General features: G+C 32.7%; 2 protein-coding genes across 3 annotated transcripts; both read left to right on the top strand.

The window, feature by feature from the left end:
• Nucleotides 1-483: 483 nt before the first annotated feature.
• LOC137816499 (glutamate receptor 3.2) lies at nucleotides 484-6,406 on the top strand. Its single transcript, XM_068619659.2, has 5 exons — nucleotides 484-904; nucleotides 2,246-3,534; nucleotides 3,936-4,233; nucleotides 4,656-5,053; nucleotides 5,749-6,406. Exons 1-5 carry the CDS (start codon nucleotides 595-597, stop codon nucleotides 6,190-6,192), a joined length of 2,739 nt encoding a protein of 912 aa, XP_068475760.1. The 5' UTR covers nucleotides 484-594; the 3' UTR covers nucleotides 6,193-6,406.
• Nucleotides 6,407-8,463: 2,057 nt separating this feature from the next.
• LOC137816498 (Protein kinase family protein) lies at nucleotides 8,464-16,306 on the top strand. Of its 2 annotated transcripts, XM_068619657.2 has the most exons (12): nucleotides 8,464-8,948; nucleotides 9,529-9,703; nucleotides 9,779-9,862; nucleotides 10,554-10,795; nucleotides 11,344-11,566; nucleotides 11,871-12,035; nucleotides 12,111-12,242; nucleotides 12,432-12,545; nucleotides 13,572-13,619; nucleotides 14,217-14,295; nucleotides 15,700-15,756; nucleotides 16,014-16,306. In XM_068619657.2, the coding sequence occupies exons 1-12, from the start codon at nucleotides 8,761-8,763 to the stop codon at nucleotides 16,070-16,072; spliced, it is 1,566 nt and encodes a 521-aa protein (XP_068475758.1). In that variant the 5' UTR covers nucleotides 8,464-8,760; the 3' UTR covers nucleotides 16,073-16,306. The 2 variants fall into 2 exon arrangements, with proteins under 2 accessions (XP_068475758.1, XP_090154109.1); XM_090297983.1 differs by lacking the exons at nucleotides 8,464-8,948; nucleotides 9,529-9,703; nucleotides 9,779-9,862; nucleotides 10,554-10,795 and adding an exon at nucleotides 10,963-11,084.
• Nucleotides 16,307-18,843: the final 2,537 nt, after the last annotated feature.

Genomic DNA, 18,843 nt, shown 5'->3' with positions numbered 1-18,843 from the left:
TCTACACACAATGTCACCTTGATAATAAAAAAACATTAATTAATAAAAAAATAAAACTAATAATCTTTAATTTTTATTTTAAAATGATTAAAATCATTTGAAAATTCCAAAATGTATTTTTACTACTTCTTTCAAGACATTTGTTAACAATTAAACCCCTCCTAGTTACTTGTAATGGAATCAAAATGGATGATGACGATGCTCTTCTAGTTTATGCATAATCCAGCCAAAGAAAGAAACAATGAGGAAGCAGAGTGGACAACGAAGGTTAAGGACCAATTCTTCTGTCATTCAGAAGCCAAATCTTCATAACAAAATGCTGAAGTTTTGGAATCCATATATTTATATGCTTTTTCCAGTAAAAGTCTACGAGGGTGACTACACTCATACGCAATAGATGGTTTCTTTATTAAGCAGATATTATCCAAAAGCACAAGACCTGGACCAACTGCATTATAACCATACCAATTCTAAAATGTTGTTATTTTCTACTCATATTATAGCATTAATTAATTTGGTCCTCCATATATAGTTCGTAGATAGCTAGCTAAAGCAATAACAGTTAAACTTTTCCCCTCAAGTCTCAACAATTCTATGTCTCTGTTTCGGTTATTGTGGGCACTACCTTTTCTGTTTCTGTGGATGGTGTGGTCAGAAGCAATTGCTAATGCAAATGATCACGAGATAAAAGGAAACATCATAGGAGAGAGCTCAATATTGAAGTCCAAGATTGTTGTGAACATTGGAGCAGCCATAGATTTGAATTCTCGTGTGGGAAAGGAACAGAAGATAGCAATGGAAGTTGCAATTGAAGATGTGAATCGAGAGAGTTGCTATGAGCTTGCCTTGAACTACAGTTATAACATTCATCGGAACCCATCATCTCCCACTATGTTGGCTGCGGGTAATTTTCAATTACTTCACTTCTCACTCTTCTCAAACTCAACTTCTATCATCTACTTTCAACTCAAAACAAATACTCACAATTATTCAAAATTAATTTTAAAATATTTTAATGATTTTAACTGTGGGTTGAAAATTCCACATCGACTAGAGATTAGAGTATTTCATAGTATATAAATGGGTACAAACCTCACTTCATAAGTCCAATTTTAAGAGGTTAAATTAGTCTTAAAATTCACTTTTTATTATGGTAGTAGAGTCATTCCAAACCTATCATAGTAAGTGTTTGTTGGTCACCCGCTATCAAACCGTTATGGAACCATCCATAATATGAAGTGAAGTTTGAACCACTTATATACTATGAAATGTTCTATAATTGATGTGAGATTTCCAACACACCCTAAGTTATTGAAAATAAAATTATATAATTTAAATCACACAAAAAAATATATTCATTTCAATTTTTAAAGCAACCAGAGTGTAAAAACTAGAAAAAAAATACATATAATTAAAATTATTATGACAAAGTAAGCATGAAATCAATTTACTTGGAGAAGAGACAATTTTTGTAAGAAAATTAAATCAGTCATACTTTTGAAATTTTTTAATAATTCATTAGCTAAAAGACAACAATTCATCTTCTTTTTTTCAAGGTTTCTTATACTAAATTAGTGTAATTTCCTTGTCAAATGATCGATTTAGTATGCCTTACAAATATTTTATAATTGAGCATATTATTAATAAACAAGGCAGTATTAAAAAAAAAGCTGTCTCTATTATAACGATATCTTTTAATCTAAAAATTAGGATCTGCTTTAAAAATATGCGACTTGTAACTTTAATCTAAAAAATAAAAATTATCAAGCAAGTTGTGTATTTCAAAATTTTATTATTATTTTTTATATTTTTTAATTTCATGACTTTAAAAAGCAACCCATTTTCCTTTAAATTAAAAATAGTAATAGAAGAGTTATTATTAGAACCACTTGATAAATCGCATGGAACAAAATGATTTCATATTTCCTACATATTGCATGATTTTCTAGGAAAAAAAAAGGAAGACAAATTAAGTACGACAAATATAAATCTCTTTCAAAAGAATATATATATGTTATAATCCTATTTTTTAACTTTCAGTTGAACAAATTCCTGGACCAATTTTAAAATTTTATAATTGATTTTCTGAAATATAAGTTTTACATTTCAGGATATTTAGTTTATTTAAAATGAAAAAGGATGATCCAAAAAATTTATAGAAGGAGTAAGAAATATTCCATTTTTTATCAAGTAACTGGAGAAAAGAAGGATTCATGTTTTGCATTTTGTTCATGCAACTACATAGATCTTGCAAACAGCAAACAAGTGGAAGTTGTGGTAGGAACAAATCTCGATGCAGCAACATTATTCCTCTGGATTGATGAAAACTCAAAGGATGTTCCCATCATATCTCTAACCTCAACAGCTACTCCAGAAGTAACTTCAATCCCATTGCCACACTTCATCCAAATGGGCTATGATGTCACCCTTCACATGCACTGCATTGCTTCCATCATACACCAATTCCATTGGCCAAAGGTTACTGCAATTTATGAACACAACAACCTCTTTGCCTCTCATTCAGACATACTCACAACACTCTCTTACTCTCTACGCCTAGTCAATGTTGAGATCGATCACCATGTTGCTTTTCCTTCAATGGCCATTCTTTCAAACCCAATTGAGAGCATAGAACAAGAGCTCACAAGGCTCAAGAACAAGAGCAATAGGGTGTTCTTGCTTATTCAATCTTCCTTGGAGTTTGCCACTCTGCTATTTGAGAAGGCAAAGCAAATGGGAATGATGGAAAAAGGGTCAGTGTGGATCATTGCAGATGATGTGGCTAACCACCTTGATTCCTTTGATTCTTCTGTCTTTTTCAACATGCAAGGCGTCATGGGGTGCAAAACCAACTTCATGGAAATGAGTCAAACGTTCAAACGTTTCAAGTTCATGTTTAGGAGAAAGTTTGCATTGGAATACCCTGAAGAAGAAAGATCCCAACCGAGTGTCTTTGCTCTCGGGGCTTATGATGCTGTTTGGACCATTGCTAAAGCCTTGGAGAGCTCACAAGTTGGAAGCTTTTCCTTATCAGAAAATATCTTGCGTAGTGATCAAGAGGGTCTCAGTGGGAAGATAAGGTTCAAAGGAAGAATGTTATTGGAACCACCAATGTTTAAGATTGTGAATGTTATTGGAAAAGGTTACAAGGAGTTAGCATATTGGTCAATGGAGCATGGTTTTAGTGAGAGGCTTGTTGAGCATGAGGTGGTGAACACAGCAACAACTAGTGCTGGTTCTGCTAGAATGCTATTAGGTTCTGTGGATTGGCCTGGTGGGTTGAAAACAGTGCCAAAAGGTTGGGTGTACAATAGTAGTGAGGGAAAGCCTTTGAAAATTGGGGTTCCTGCTGTTGATCCATGTCCTCAGTTTGTGAATGTGAGCCATGATAAGGGACTGAATGAAACCCAATTCACTGGTTTCTCAATCAATGTCTTTGAATCAGTTGTGCAACGCCTGCCTTATCACCTGCCTTTTGTTTTTGTGCCATTTTATGGCTCTTACGATCAGATAGTTGAACATGTCGACAATAAGGTAAAATCATTATCCATGCTGATTAAGATCATGATCAGAAAAGCTTCTCAATAACATTTATAAAAAAGAAAATTTTAAGCTATTGGAGATCTTTGACTAGAGAGATCATAGTCTTTTACATTATATAAGTAGATGCAAACCTCATCTCATAAGACGGTTTTATGAAGTTGAGTTAGGTTTAAAATACACTTCTTAATATGTATAAGCTAATTTGTATAAATCCATTCTTTTAACTTCTTCAAAATTCGAGTTTAGAAGTTAATTTTAATTTGAGAGATGTTTATTCATTTTACCTTCTTGATATCTTTTGTGCTTATTGATAATTTTATCCAAACATTTCACTAAATAACTGTGTTGGAACAGAATTGATAATCTTGGGACAATGTGTGTTTCTGATGTAGTACCTTGATGCTGCTGTGGGGGATATCCAAGTGGTGGAACATAGATATGCATTTGCTGAATTCAGTCATCCATATATTGAATCTGGCATAGCCATGGTAGTGAAAGTGAAGCCAGATAGATCCAAAGAAACATGGATGTTCATGGACGCTTTCACAAAAGAAATGTGGATGTTAACAGCAGCACTGCATCTGTTCATAGCACTTGTAATCTGGCTCATTGAAGGTGAAAAAAATTCGGAGCTCCAGAGTTTTGGGGCCATTCTCTGGTTTTCTGTCACCACATTATTCTTTATACATAGTAAGTCACCCTAATGAGACTCTAAACTCCTTTATATATCTCTTACAATTCATCAAATCGGCATCGTGATATTGTGCTGATTTTGAAACAAATGGTACAATGAACAACACATTATATTACATATATTATATATACTTAGCACTTTTCCCCCAAAAACTCAAAGCTATGACACACATAAAAATATTTCATAGTATATAACTGAATGCAAACTCATCTTATAAATTGGTTTTATAAGATTGAAGCCTAAAATCTCCTTCTTAATATAGTATCAGTATCAAAGTCATCAAAGCCATTTAGAGTCTATATCAGCAAAAATTTGTTGAACTTATTAGGGTAATTTAAAGTCTATTCTATTTGTTCTCCTACTTTGGTCTTATTTGTAAATGGTTTTAAATTAAATTACGAATATTTGTGATATGTAGGAGAACCTGTGAATAGCAGCTTGGCCAGAGTAGTGCTAGCACCTTGGTTATTTGCTATTCTGATAGTGACTCAAAGTTTTACAGCGAGCCTTTCATCCATGATGACAGTGTCCCATCTTGAACCAGCTGTGCCTGATATAGAAACACTGCTGAGGACAAATGCAATCATAGGGTGCAATAAGAACACTTTTTTGGTCCATTACTTAGTTGATGAACTCAAGTTCCGGCCACAGAATATCATGGTCTTTGACTCCATCCATGATTTTCCAAGAGCCTTTGAGAACAAAGAAATTGTGGCTTCTTTTACCATTGCCCCTCATGCTGATGTCTTCCTAGCTACCTATTGCAAGGGCTACATCAAAGCAGGACCTACCTTGAAGCTTGGTGGATTAGGCTTTGTGAGTTTCTCTTCTTATCATCTCCCTCTATGCATGCACCATCCTACATGTTAGATTGAAAACTTGCTGCATTATTATCACTTATCTTTACCATATAGAAGATTGAAATTTTGGAGAGACATCTTAGGAAATGTTTCTATTATAGCCAAGTGAGATGACCCTTAACTAGAGTATCAAGTGTAACCAGAAACAGTGATTCTTAGTTTAGTTGTATGTCTTTCTTGATCGGTCTCCTTTATTTCTTATAATGGATCTTTCCAATGTTCTTGTTTGTATCTAGTCTTTTTTCTGGCTTTATTCCTTTATAATTTTCGGTCACATTTCCTCCACTAATTTAGCACCCTCTATCCTTTATGAAGATTCAAAGGGTATCTTTTTATTAATTTTCCGAATCGGAATCCAACTCGTTATGCCATATTAGTGAGATCGGCCCACGACCTCACAGTTTCTAATTACCATAATGAAGAAATTCTTGGAGATTCCAATTGATTAGAGAAAAAAACTTTTCATAGTATATATAATATAAGTGAGTGTAAACCTCATCTTATAAAATCAATTTTATAAGTCGATTTTATAAGATTAAGTAGACGAATTAATAATAATTTGTATAAAATCCTAATAAGGTTGTGGTACACTAAATTATCTACTAGTCAAATGAATTACTTTTTGATAACCTTTCTCTTTCATTGGTGAAGGCATTTCCAAAAGGTTCACGTTTAGCAATTGACATATCCCGAGCAACCTTAAAAGCCATAGAAAGTGGAGAAGTGCAGAAATTAGAAGAGAAGATGTTGTCTACAACTAATTGTGGATCTACCAACAACAAAATACAAAATGAACAACTTGGTCCTCAACCTTTCTTCGGCTTATTTTTCATTTGTGGAACCATTGCTCTCATAGGTTTATTGGCAACCATTGTTCACTTTGTTAGAAGGAATGCAAAAACATTTATGAATTACATATTATTGTCACAGTTACAAATAGGATTGCAAATAATCAGACTTCTAGCTCAAAAGCATGTATACAAGTACAGAAGAAGGAGTGCACCTGCTCAAGATGCAAATAGTGGAGAAAATGTATCTCATAACAATGAGCTAGCTACACCAAGCATTGAGTTTGCAATTTACTACCACACATGACTCATCAACTATACTTTAGAAATCTATTTATTATAGAACGAATAGAAGGAGTAGATTGACATACCTTTATGTTGTAATTATTTAATCTATGTATTTTGTGGATATATAACTAATTATTCTATATTAGGTGATTAGTAAGGTGTATTCCCATATCAAAATTTATTCAAGTTAAACAAGATTAGTTATAAAGTTTTTAAGTGATGCATTTCTAAAATGTGATTGGATGTTGTTTTTGTTGGCAATATCTATTTATTCCTTTGAGCTATTCTAGATTGTGTAGTCTCATTCTTGTACTACATTAAATCACTCTTAGTTAGATGTTTAAATCAATAATTAGCGTAATATTTTTTAGAGTATGCAATCCGATATATTTTTTCTAGAAATAAAAATAACTTTCAGAATGTATAGTCTAAAATGTATTAATTCATTTTAGATTACACATTTTGATATGTATTCTTAGATCTAGAATATATTTTTTATTGAGGTAATACATTTTTAGAATGTATTTTTATTTTATATTTCAAAATACTCTTACTAGAATGCACAAATTTGTATTAAAAAATTACAATCCAAAATACAAAATAAAAATATATTTCAAAATATGTAATTTAAAACATAAAATAAAAATATATTTTGAAAAGTACGTTTCAAAATACAAAAATTGTATTAAATTGTATTTCAAAGAAGAACCAAAATATAAATTTTAAAGAGATAAAATTAAAATTTTAATTCATATAGAAATTTATGGGGGTGCAAAATGCATAACCCTTCATTAGCACCCACAATGTTACACCAAAAGCCCAACTTTTAGGAACATATCGCCTCAACCCAATGATGTATAATAATGCATATTTGCTTTTGTATTTATTTTTGGATAAATTAATCAGCTAATAAAATAAATATACCTAATTATGATACATAGCAGTTGGAAACGCAATCTTAATGCTTGTACTTTGCATTAGAGTTAGTAGGAAAATAGTATTTTATGGAAAAATAATAATTTAACTAAACACAGTTTTAACTAAATTAGAGCTTCTATCAACAAAACCAATCCAGTAAATGGGCTAACCTAGAATTGGGTTATAGTTTTCCCATGGCCCATATACCATTTTTATGACTGAATGATAAGCAAAAGTTGTTGAATTGAAATATTGAACATTCTTCCCGAAAAGGTTGAATATTGATCACTAATAACTATTTGAGATAGCGATGACATACAAATAAACTTCAAAATATTAAACAAGGCTGAATTACTCACATTTTTTATATTTCAATTTATTAAACTTTGATTTTTTTTTTTTAAATCTTTTGAGAATTAACTATGATATATGTTCCGACCTCAACTTCTAGAGATAACATCGTTGTTATTGTCCGTTTTGGAGGTCGGTCTTCTGTCACGTTTTTGTCTTTAAAAGACGTCTTGGTGGTTGGAGTGAAGGATGAATGAGTATATAAATTGTCTTTAGTCTCGACTCCTGAGCTACGTAAGACTATATTGGACATACCGGAACAAAGTCTCAGTTGAGGTCTAAGGGAAAAGGATTCCTCCTAGCTGAGGGGCTTGAGACGCATTTTCATTCTCACATATGACGCTACTCTTTCGACCTCAAGTCCGAGAGATAGCTTCGTGTCTTTGTGCTCCTACTGTTAGAATTTATCATATTTTTGTATTTTGACTGACTTAAACATTTGAGAGTCTTTTGCAGGTGAATCTCTTTCTCTCATCGGAGATCAGCTAAAAATTCGTTTTCCAACAAATACGCAATCCTAATCGAGTTACATTTCTCGAATTATTTTGAGTAGGAAGAGTATATATTATTTTGACAAAAAAAAGAGGCTAAAATGAGAATAAATTAAATTTATTGGTAAGATAGCAGTGTGACATAAACAGGGAAGGGGACAAAAACAGGGAAGGGTTATTGTGAAGATTTTGAAGAAAAAGAAAAGCGTTTGGGGGTTGGTTAGGGTCCACTCCAAAGGGTGGTGCAATGGATGCGTGAAATTCACGCAAAATTCCAAGAACCTGAATCTCTTCTTTCAGTTCTTTCTATTCTATTCCATTTCATATGCATATGGATCTCCGCCGACAATAGTTTCTAATTTTTTTCTCTCTCAAAGTCAAAATCAGATGGTAGGATACCATTCATCCATTTCCATGATTATAAATTTTAAAATAATTATTATAAAATAAATAAAATTACTAATATAAAATAAATAATTACTTTTATTTTTTAGTTAATATACGATGAAATAATCAAATTCCGTAACGTTTTATTACACTAAAATAAATAAAAAATAAAAAAGAAAAAAAAGAAAGAAAGGAAGAAATCGTGGAGAAGCGACAACTCAGAGTTATAAGACAGCTTGCTACAGCTTTGATGCATTTTGGCAAGTACTAGTTCATTTCATTGCGCACTCACACAAACAACACCAGCTACAGCACCGGCACTACCATCCACCATAACCGTTGACGCGTGCGTGCATATTCTTCCTTGCACCGCACGTCACATCGCGTTCTCGCCGATTCGTTCCAGCGCGGCGTCGCAGATCTCGTCATCGCCGATCCGAATGGACGGTTACGACGGAACCGTGAGGCTCGGCGCCATTAACCTCAGGCACGATCGCGCCGATTTCGACTCCGGCCCCGACGTTTCCGTCTCCTCGCCGGTCACGCGGCAGAAAGCCGCCGCCGCCAAGCAGTTCATCGAGAATCATTACAAGAACTATCTCCAAGGATTGCAGGATCGCAAAGACAGGTTCCGCTACTATTATTACTACGCTACCTACGTCACCTAACTCGCTCACCTACCTATTCATTCCTATTTTTCACTACTATACTATATTTCTTTATCTATTGCTTCATTTAATAACCCTGCACTGTCAGGATCGATTTCTCGTATTTTTTAATGATCTTCACCGACAACGTATTAGCCTTCGTTGTATCGGAGTTTTTCTCTGTTTTAATACTCTGTTTTGGAATAGAGTATCGTAGCTTGTAGCACAAGAATTCTCATGTTTACGCACACACTCGCGCAGCATTTAATATTTTTAAGGTTGGATTGAATTTTCATAGATTTGGTTGAATATTTCTTGTTGAGTAGTAGAGTAAGTTTATGTTGATGATGATACTTTATTGAAGTAATACTATATTATTGTTAAAACTAAGTTAAGTTGGTGTTGATTAATGTGATATTATTACTATGTATGTCTAATGATCTATCTAGTATTTGGTATACATGATTACTGATAAAGGTAAATGACATGGTTGGAATTTGTCATGGTGTACGTGGATACCTAATTAGATACCATATGCATTTGTGTTACTTTCTGTTTCAGACGCAGGGCACTGCAGAGGAAAGTGCAAGAATCTCAGATACCGGTTGAGGAGAAGGAGGAAATGATGAGGAACTTGGAGCGCCGAGAAACTGAGTACATGAGGATTCAGAGACGTAAAATTGGAATTGACGACTTCGAACAATTGACGGTGATTGGGAAAGGTGCTTTTGGTGAGGTATGCAAATTTAATATGCGTAAACATTTGGTTCCTTCTGATGGTGTGTTCATTGATACATTTGAGAAAATGTAGGTGAGGCTATGTCGTGCTAAAAGTACGGGCGAGATTTTTGCCATGAAGAAATTGAAGAAGTCAGAGATGCTTAGTCGCGGACAGGTACCAGCTGCTAGACTTAGTGCATTATACATCAATGCATTGATTGATCTGATAATCATACAATTTATTGCATGAAACAAGCAAAGTTCGCAATCAAGGTTTTAGAAAATGGTCTGCCACTTTGATTTCAACTGTAAGGTCAAGGTTTTTTTTTTTTTTACTTTATGACTGCACCTGTGGCCGCATGGCAACATTTGTTTGCAATTTCTGACAATGTTAGGGATCGCAACATTAATTTAGAAAGCCTTGTGATATTCACAATTCATTGGCATTTTCATCCATTTAATTGATTACATTAATTCTTTCCCACTTAAACTGATTTTTTGTATGATGGTTTGACTCTTGTCATATATATGGTAAAATTAGAATTTGACACTCAGCATTAAGTCTCTAGCTTGCATCATGTCAGCACGTAATTGTAATTTAGCTACTAAAACATGAATGCTTTTATTTTATGTAATTTTTGGAATGGTTAAACTATTTAGTCGGTAGGTTATTTCAACTTTCTGTCTAGCAGCTGATGCCATTTGTCATCATTGAAAAGAAAATGGAATAAAAACATCCATTTTTTGGTATGAGCTAAGGGCTCAATTATGTTACAGGTTAAAAATTTCAAATACAAGTAGACAAAAATCTTTAGGAGTTATTCTGACCTTTGGACTCAATTTCTTTTGATATCAATGTAATTTAGGTTGAACATGTTCGATCTGAGAGAAACTTGCTGGCAGAGGTTGATAGCAGATGCATAGTAAAACTCCATTATTCATTCCAAGATTCGGATTTCCTTTATCTCATCATGGAATATTTACCTGGTGGTGACATTATGACATTGTTAATGAGAGAAGATATTCTTTCTGAAGAAGTTGCTCGCTTCTACATTGCCGAAAGCATTCTTGCTATTAACTCAATACATCAACACAACTATGTACATAGGTATGTGGCTATTATCACACTGTTTCAGTTTTTTTTTTTTTTCTATTGGCAGCCGATAGTATCCTCATCTAGTGGCATAAGGTTTTTGTTGGTGTTGTTGGCAGTCGATCTTGTAGCTTCTTTTTGCACAAGAGGCTGCAAGCAGTGGGGCAAAGAACACTTGTATGGTTCAACATGGCTCATGGCTTGGTCTAACAAAGATATAACACACTGTCTTCTCTGAAATCATCTAAAAACAGTATTCTTAGTTGCATGCAGCTTACTGCTCTTTGCGAGGAATGCAGATTATGTAATGCAATTTATATTTATCTTTTCAGATTGTAGAAGACTAAATTTATTTTTAGTCCACTTTTATGCTATTGTGAATGATGAATATAAAAATATGGTACAGTGAGTTGGTTTATCATTAATGTTAAGAAAATCTTGAGGTATAAAAATTGATAATGATTCTGGAGAAATATTTCGATTTTTGTGCTGAGTAAATAAATTTTCTCCAGTGAAATAAATAAGTGTAGTTATACTCAATCCAAGATATTCTGCTTGTGTAGGGATATTAAACCAGATAACCTGATACTGGACAAAAATGGTCATTTGAAGCTTTCAGACTTTGGCTTATGTAAGCCTCTTGATGATAAGTATTCAACAATTTTATTGGAAAATGAAGATCTTACCGGTCAAGAATCAACTAGTGAAACTGAAGCATATTCCGTCTCTCCTTGGTTGATGCCAAAGGAGAAATTACAGCAGTGGAAACGTAACCGGCGTGCATTGGTACACCTCTACCCCATTTCATGCTTCTTGGCGGGTATTAACTATTATTGGCATAATAGACAAATAGCAAAAGTATATTGAGTAAAATGACTAAATGTGTGTTTGATTAGTTTATTGTGTTCAAATCAGTTTATAATCAAAATATTTCTGGGATAGACTAAAAAAGGCAGCAACTAATTAAAAAAAATGCTCTAAATGATATTTAAAATTTATTATGTTACTAGCTTCCGAGGTGTAATATTAAGTGGTAGTTTTGTTTGATATACGAAATCTGTTGATTCTTACCAACTTATACCCTTGTCAGGCATACTCAACTGTTGGAACTCTTGATTATATGGCACCTGAAGTTTTGCTCAAGAAGGGCTATGGAATAGAATGCGATTGGTGGTCTCTTGGGGCGATCATGTATGAGATGCTTATTGGGTATCCTCCATTTTGTTCTGACGATCCAAGGATGGCCTGCCGTAAGGTATTATGATTGATTGATTCTCTTATTTTCTTGATATCTATTTTTTTTTCATATAACCCAGTGTTTCTGTGCCAGATTGTTAACTGGAAAACATGCCTGAAATTCCCAGAAGAGCCCAAGATATCAGTTGAAGCAAAGGATTTGATCTGTCGCTTACTGTGTGATGTTGACTCAAGACTAGGAACCAGAGGAATAGAAGAAATTAAGGTGCAACTCTTATTGGTAGCCTGTGTTTTTTGACAATTCCTTCAAATACTGGAGTAAATCTTATTTCTAATTCGATTCTCCAGTCTCAAACGAGCTATTTATTCTGAAAATGTTTCAATGTTCTGCCCTGAAAGTTACCTGCTAATCTGCATGAGTCCTCTCTTAACAAATCTGTACTTAAATTTTCAGGCTCATCCATGGTTCAAGGGTGTCCAGTGGGACTTGCTTTATGAATTAGAAGCTGCTTTTAAACCTACAGTAACTGGGGATTTAGATACTCAAAATTTTGAGAAGTTTCCCGAAGTAAGTATATATTACATAAAAGTTTATGCATTGAACATGAGTAAAATTTATTCATATACAATAATTTCTTGTGGCACCAAAATCATTTAACTACTAAAGATTTGATGAATGTAAATGAAACATTATTATGCATGTGCAAGATATTATCTATGAGAAAGTGGATTTAGGCTTAACTCAACCCCACATAGCCGGTTTGTAAGATTGTAAGATGAGGTTAACACTCATGTCGAGAATTGAATATTTCATGCATGGAAGTAGATATTTGTGAGCGATGATAGCGGGTAACACAATAGGTCCAATAAATTTTGTTAGGATAAGCTATGATACAATTTTAGATTGTTAATTTAGGTTTAACTCAATCCTACAAAATTTGTAGATGAGATTTGCACTGATTTATATAGTATAATTGACAATATCTCTAGTCAATGTGAAATATTCAACAAAATCCTTAATGATTTAGTTATATGTGCTCTCTCAATTTATATGCCCATCTTCATGATAAAGAATAACTATTCTTCCTACTACTGTTTATATGTTCTACACAAGGGTTCTTGCCTAGACAAAGAGGTCCACTATACAGAATGCCCAACATGAAATTCACAATTTTTAAGAAGGCTGGGTTTTATATGGAACAAGCATACGACCCAAGTGTCTCTTTGTATCTATAAATAATTTAATATCAATATAAATTGTTGGTGGTGACAGTTGTAAACAGATCCTTTAAACTGGTGTTGTAAGAATTGGCATGTTTTCAAAGTAACAAAAGTAAAGCCTGGCTGTATACTGTTATGTATTTATTATTTTGTTCAGAATTGTTTCCCCAATCTTTTATTGATTGTGGTTTTCCAAGAGTGTTATTTGGCCACCACACCTTCTGATTTTGTTATCATTGACTGACAATGAGTCAATGATAGAATAATTTTCAAAATGGAGCTGTGCAGGCTATTTTTGTCTTCTGTTTTTTATACTTTGTGAAGTCTAATGACTCTAAAACACACCTAAAAGAGTGATTTCAATCATTGGCAGGTAGATGGCCCACCATCTGTAACAGCAACTGTTGGACCATGGCGGAAGGTAATTTGTTTTCTTAAGCCTGTATTTTATCTAGATTGTTCGTAAGAGTATACTTGTCGTGTTCATGGCAAACATAGGATGTGAGTGTGTAGGCAAAGTGCAAACATGACAAAAACACTTCATTTCGTTGCACCATATCTTGAATGTTAACTTTGATTGATTTCTTTTTTTAATTATTTAGTATGTCTCCTATTATATTTACTTATAGTCATAGGTTAGTGCACTACTTTTATTGGGTGTGGAGGCAAATGTTTGCTTTAATGTTATTTTGATTATGAGTACCATATATACTCTGCTGGTTAAGTAAACTAAAAAATTTCATTCAAACAAAGTAATGTCTCTCTATGTTGAGTTAACGAAATTTTATAGTTTATTATCTAGATTTTTTCTCTCTCTTGAAACTCTGATTTAGCAGTTTTTCAAATGTAGCACAGCTGCTTTGTCTTTTACTTTTTCATTGTATTAAGCGCATATCTATTTTCAGGTACTAGGTGAATTGGCAAAGATAAAGAGAACTTTTTATTTGAACCATATCTGTTGTCTTCTGAATTTTCCAGCTTCTTTGAAGAGTAATTTACTATTTATTTAAAACTGCAGATGCTGACATCCAAAGACAACAATTTCATTGGATATACTTTTAAGAAGTCAGACATACTTAAATCACTTGAAAGTTCAGGTATGCAACTTATGACAATTCATCTTCTTAGTGACTACCTGGATTTAAATTTCTATGAAGTAAGAAAGCTGGTATAGTTCATGCTGAAATCCTTGGGTGCAACTCGAAAATATTTACTAACAAAACTTAAACGGGGAGGAAGGGAGCTGGCTGATTTCATCTGTTTTGGAATTGGCAGTTGTTCGGACATGCCTCTTAAATGTTGTGGTCATGTATCTAACACGTAATAATACATGTAAGACACTCATTACACAGTGAAGTATTCAATTAAAAAAAAATTTGTGGGCTAACCATTCTAACATAATTTTGAAAAGGACAAATACAGTGATCTTCTACAAACTCATAACTTATTATATAAGTTTCTATTATGATTATAGAAATAAAGAACAAATCTTATATATAATCTCAGGAATATCTAAATTATATATTTATTATTGAGAATTTTTTTATTTAATCTTCTATCATATTTTCATATAATGTGAAATTTGTTAATTTTTCTTTAAATGTTTTAATATGATCAGATTTATAAGTAAGCATCTCTTGTAAAATATGAGCAACACCAAATCCTTCCAAGGCCCAAACCTCCATTTCGCCTACCCGTTGTCCTCCCTGCTTAGCCCTTCCTCAACTTTCAATGATGACGATTACCTCCTATCATATAGTTCATAATGATGTAAAATATACATTTGTATCCCGTGTCATATATTTGTCATGTGTCAAAGTGTAAGTCTAGTGTACGTGTTACATAGGTTGTTACATTGTTTGTATGGTTTAGGGATAACATGTTTCGATGATGATTTTACAATGATATGTTTGGGGAAGATATTTTTTATGTTTTCAAATGTTTTGGGAATTTATTTTTTTTGTATGTTTAGGATCATAAGTGAGATTTGTAAAATTTCTTTTTTAGGAATCTGAAAAATCGTAACTTATGATTATTTTTTCAACAATTTTTTTTCATCTTTTGAATTTCATGATCCTTTTTCTTGTGAGTTGATTTATTTTTATTCAATCAAACTAAATTAATTATGTTCCTGCTATTTTTCATCAAACTTATCCAAACAAAAACTGAGTATAGTCTATTATAATAATAAATTATTTCAATAGTTTAATTTTTGTAATTGCACACCCTAAATCTATTTGACACTACCATAAAATATGAGGAAGTACATTGACTATGACAGTAAGGCAAAGAAATGCTTTTTCTATCTAGATAAACTTCACCATTCAAAAGCATGAGATGAAATGGAATAATGATCCTCCATTTGTAGGCATGCCCGAAGAAGATACTAAAAAAAAAGCACCTTGGGATGACCAAGAACATGACAGATACTTTCTGACTAAAATCTGTCTTTTGTTAAGTATTCAAACATTAATCCTTAGATTTTACGTAATATTCTGCAGATGTAGATATCAGAGAAAATGGATCATCAAAAGCTCCTTCATTGATTACTTTGTTAGGTAAGAATAACTATTCTTAATTGACATATGCAATGTATTGTTTACCTTGTTAGGTATGAATAGCTATTCTTAATAGCTATATGCACGTATTCTTTGGGTTCAGTGGATGGAGAATAAGTATTCTTTGACAAATAAGGACCTGCAGTATTTGTGTAGCTTTGTTTCTTCTAGTATGACCAAAATTGACTGGTAGCTATAATCTGGTGTACAAGGCTCATCTCTCATAGCAGATGTAATGATGTGTTGTGGTTATGCAGGTCAGATTGATTTGCAAGATACTGTCATACCAGAATCCGACCAGAAGCCAGAAGCTTGAATCAAACTAACTTATTTCACTTTTATTGGATCTTGTATTCTATTCTTTATGCTTGGCGTTTGAAGGTTGTAGATGACTGAATATTAGCAAGCATGTTCATAATTCAATTACAGGTATATGATAATGGAGTAAGGTCATCATGGATCATGGTGGGGTTAATACCCTGAGGCTCAGTTAGACAGCAAAAATATGATATTATCCTTAACATGAAGTCAGAGCAACTTCTTTTCAGTTTCCTGAGATCCAAGCATTTATGGTGTTGTTAAGTAATGAAAATTTTGTGTCAATTATTTATTTTCTCTTTCTGTACACAAATTTTTTGATCAATTTTTTTGCAACCAATAGTGTGTTTAGCATATAAATTGCCACACCCTTGAATCTCTGCAATATACTAGTAGTACTAATACAGATATATTTTGGAACAAAGACTGAAAAACTCCATCCTGACTAACTCGAAAAAGAAAAACCAAATTCTAGATCTTAGATCTTGACTAACTCGGTAGTCTTCAAGAAATAAGAAAGGAAAACCAAATTCTAGAGTGTCAAAGACCTGTTTGAACCCATGGCTACATCAAACAGCAGCATCTTAAGTGATGTGATTATGTTGATGTGAATATTGTTTTTAACTTCGATTCAAAATTGTTGACCAAAACATTTGATTTCACCCTCACAAGTTTTTTAAATACTTTTTTTTTAAACTAAATCTATAAATTTTAAACTGCTAAAATCATTTCTTGCCCTAAATCTGTCCTAAAATCATAATATTTGCTTAGAAAATAAAGATTTTAAAGGTCTGGATAAAATAAGATTTTAAAAACTTATTTCTGTAATTTAAAAATTAAATTCTCTGAGAGAAAGTTGAGGGATTAAATTCATATATTAAATGTTTCAGATGAACATATTATTAATAATATTAATAAGTAGCGATTATCTAATATCTTGTATATTAAAACTTTGTAAAAAAAATTGACTAACTTATTGGAAGTTTTTTTTTTAACAAGTAATTTAAAAAGTTATTCTTATTAAAGTGATTGTAAAGTTAAACCTAAGATATTGTCATATTTACTATGTTTCATTAACTTCTTGATATTGTTGATGAATAGATACATTAACTTTTTGCATATGTAAATGTTGGTAGTTATAACAAGGAAGTGTTTTAGTTTTTTAGGGCATATATATGAAAACGAGATATAATTTTAATTGTTTTACACATGTGCATACACATGCAGATACCTAAAAGATAACTAAAAGTTAATATAAGATATTTTGTACGTCTAAGTCTTTCAATAATTTTTTTTATTTATTTTATTAAGAGATGGTAGAAAAAAGTTATAACATGTTCTTAATTTATCAAAATCTGACATTTCTTTCCTTTAGCAAAAGAAGGTATATTATTCTTGAAAAAGACAATTCTGAAAAACATCATCATGTATATCTTGAAACTAATCCAACCAAAGGCTTAAACTGAAGGAGAGAACATCATGATCCAGACATAAAATGGATCCGATGTTATAGCATGATGCTTCATATCATCATGTGTTTTTCATCCACGGACCCATCTCATATCTCTCGTGATCTTTCTTGATAATTTTGTTTATTTATTTGTTTTATTTTCACTTGACAGTAACCAATAGGATGAGCCCTGTGTCCTATGACTCTGTGCCTGCCCTTGTTGGGTGTAATTTCTCTTCCCAATAATTTCTCTCAAATAAAATTTTAAATAATTTCACTTAAATTATAAATCACCCACCTCACCATTCTATAATTTCCAATCAAATTCAAATTATTATTACTTTTTCATTTATTGAACTTAACCAAATCTGTATCGGTCGGACACGAATAGATCGAGGACACGAATTAATGATAATAAAATAAATATGTGGTAAGAAAGCAGTTATAATTAGCTTTGAATAAGTCAATGACACATTATGAAAGACATTCTCACGATATCAGGAAACTACTACACACGATCTAGTGACCACTACACACATCTTAGTTAACCAACTATCTAGCCCACAAGGACCAAGTCAACTTATAAACAAGACTTCTGAAAGAAGAAAATATACGTTTTTTGATATCTTAAGAGAACTAACTAATCACTAGCACTAACTTGAGTGTCGGAGTGCAATCTCTGACCGACGGAACGCGCGCGAGATAAATAAAAGTTTGAAGAATTCAAAGACTGCTAAGATACCAATGAATTATGTATCGAATGGATAATACTACTTAAGGCCTTGTCATTCACACATGTAAAAAATCCATAAAGAAAACCTTCACATAAAATAAGATCCAATTTTATTGAAGCTAAACTATCCAGTTAAAAAATATCACCTTTTCAAATAAAGTAGATTTTACAATTAATTTTGAGACGAACAAGTCAAAGAAAAGCACATGACTTTATAGAGAATTACACACAAAACTTAGGAGATAACATTGGATATTTAGATGCAATTTGAGAAGATATCTTGGAAAACAAGTTTCCAAAAGTAGAAGTGCAGCAACAAAATATCTAGCAGGAGGAAAAAGGAGGTGGTAGATTTTTAAGTGCAGGAATGGAACTGTTTGGTGATGTAAGTGACAGATCAAGATTTAAAGGAAAATTAATATGAATTGCTATAAGATAAAGAATGTGAGGAAGAAAAAATAAGAGATATTTTGGATGTGCAGATGAAAATATCTCCATGCTAATGTAGCCTGACGGTGACGTGGCCATGGGCTGGTCCCATGACACGTGTAAAAGCGCAGACAACTGTATTCCCTTTTTGTACCCA

The sequence above is a fragment of the Phaseolus vulgaris genome, chromosome 1, assembly GCF_051622355.1.
Source record: "Phaseolus vulgaris cultivar YP4 chromosome 1, ASM5162235v1, whole genome shotgun sequence".
Classification (NCBI taxonomy): domain Eukaryota; kingdom Viridiplantae; phylum Streptophyta; class Magnoliopsida; order Fabales; family Fabaceae; genus Phaseolus; species Phaseolus vulgaris.
Note: the sequence above shows the minus strand (reverse complement) of the source record. Positions and strands in the feature narration are given on the sequence as shown.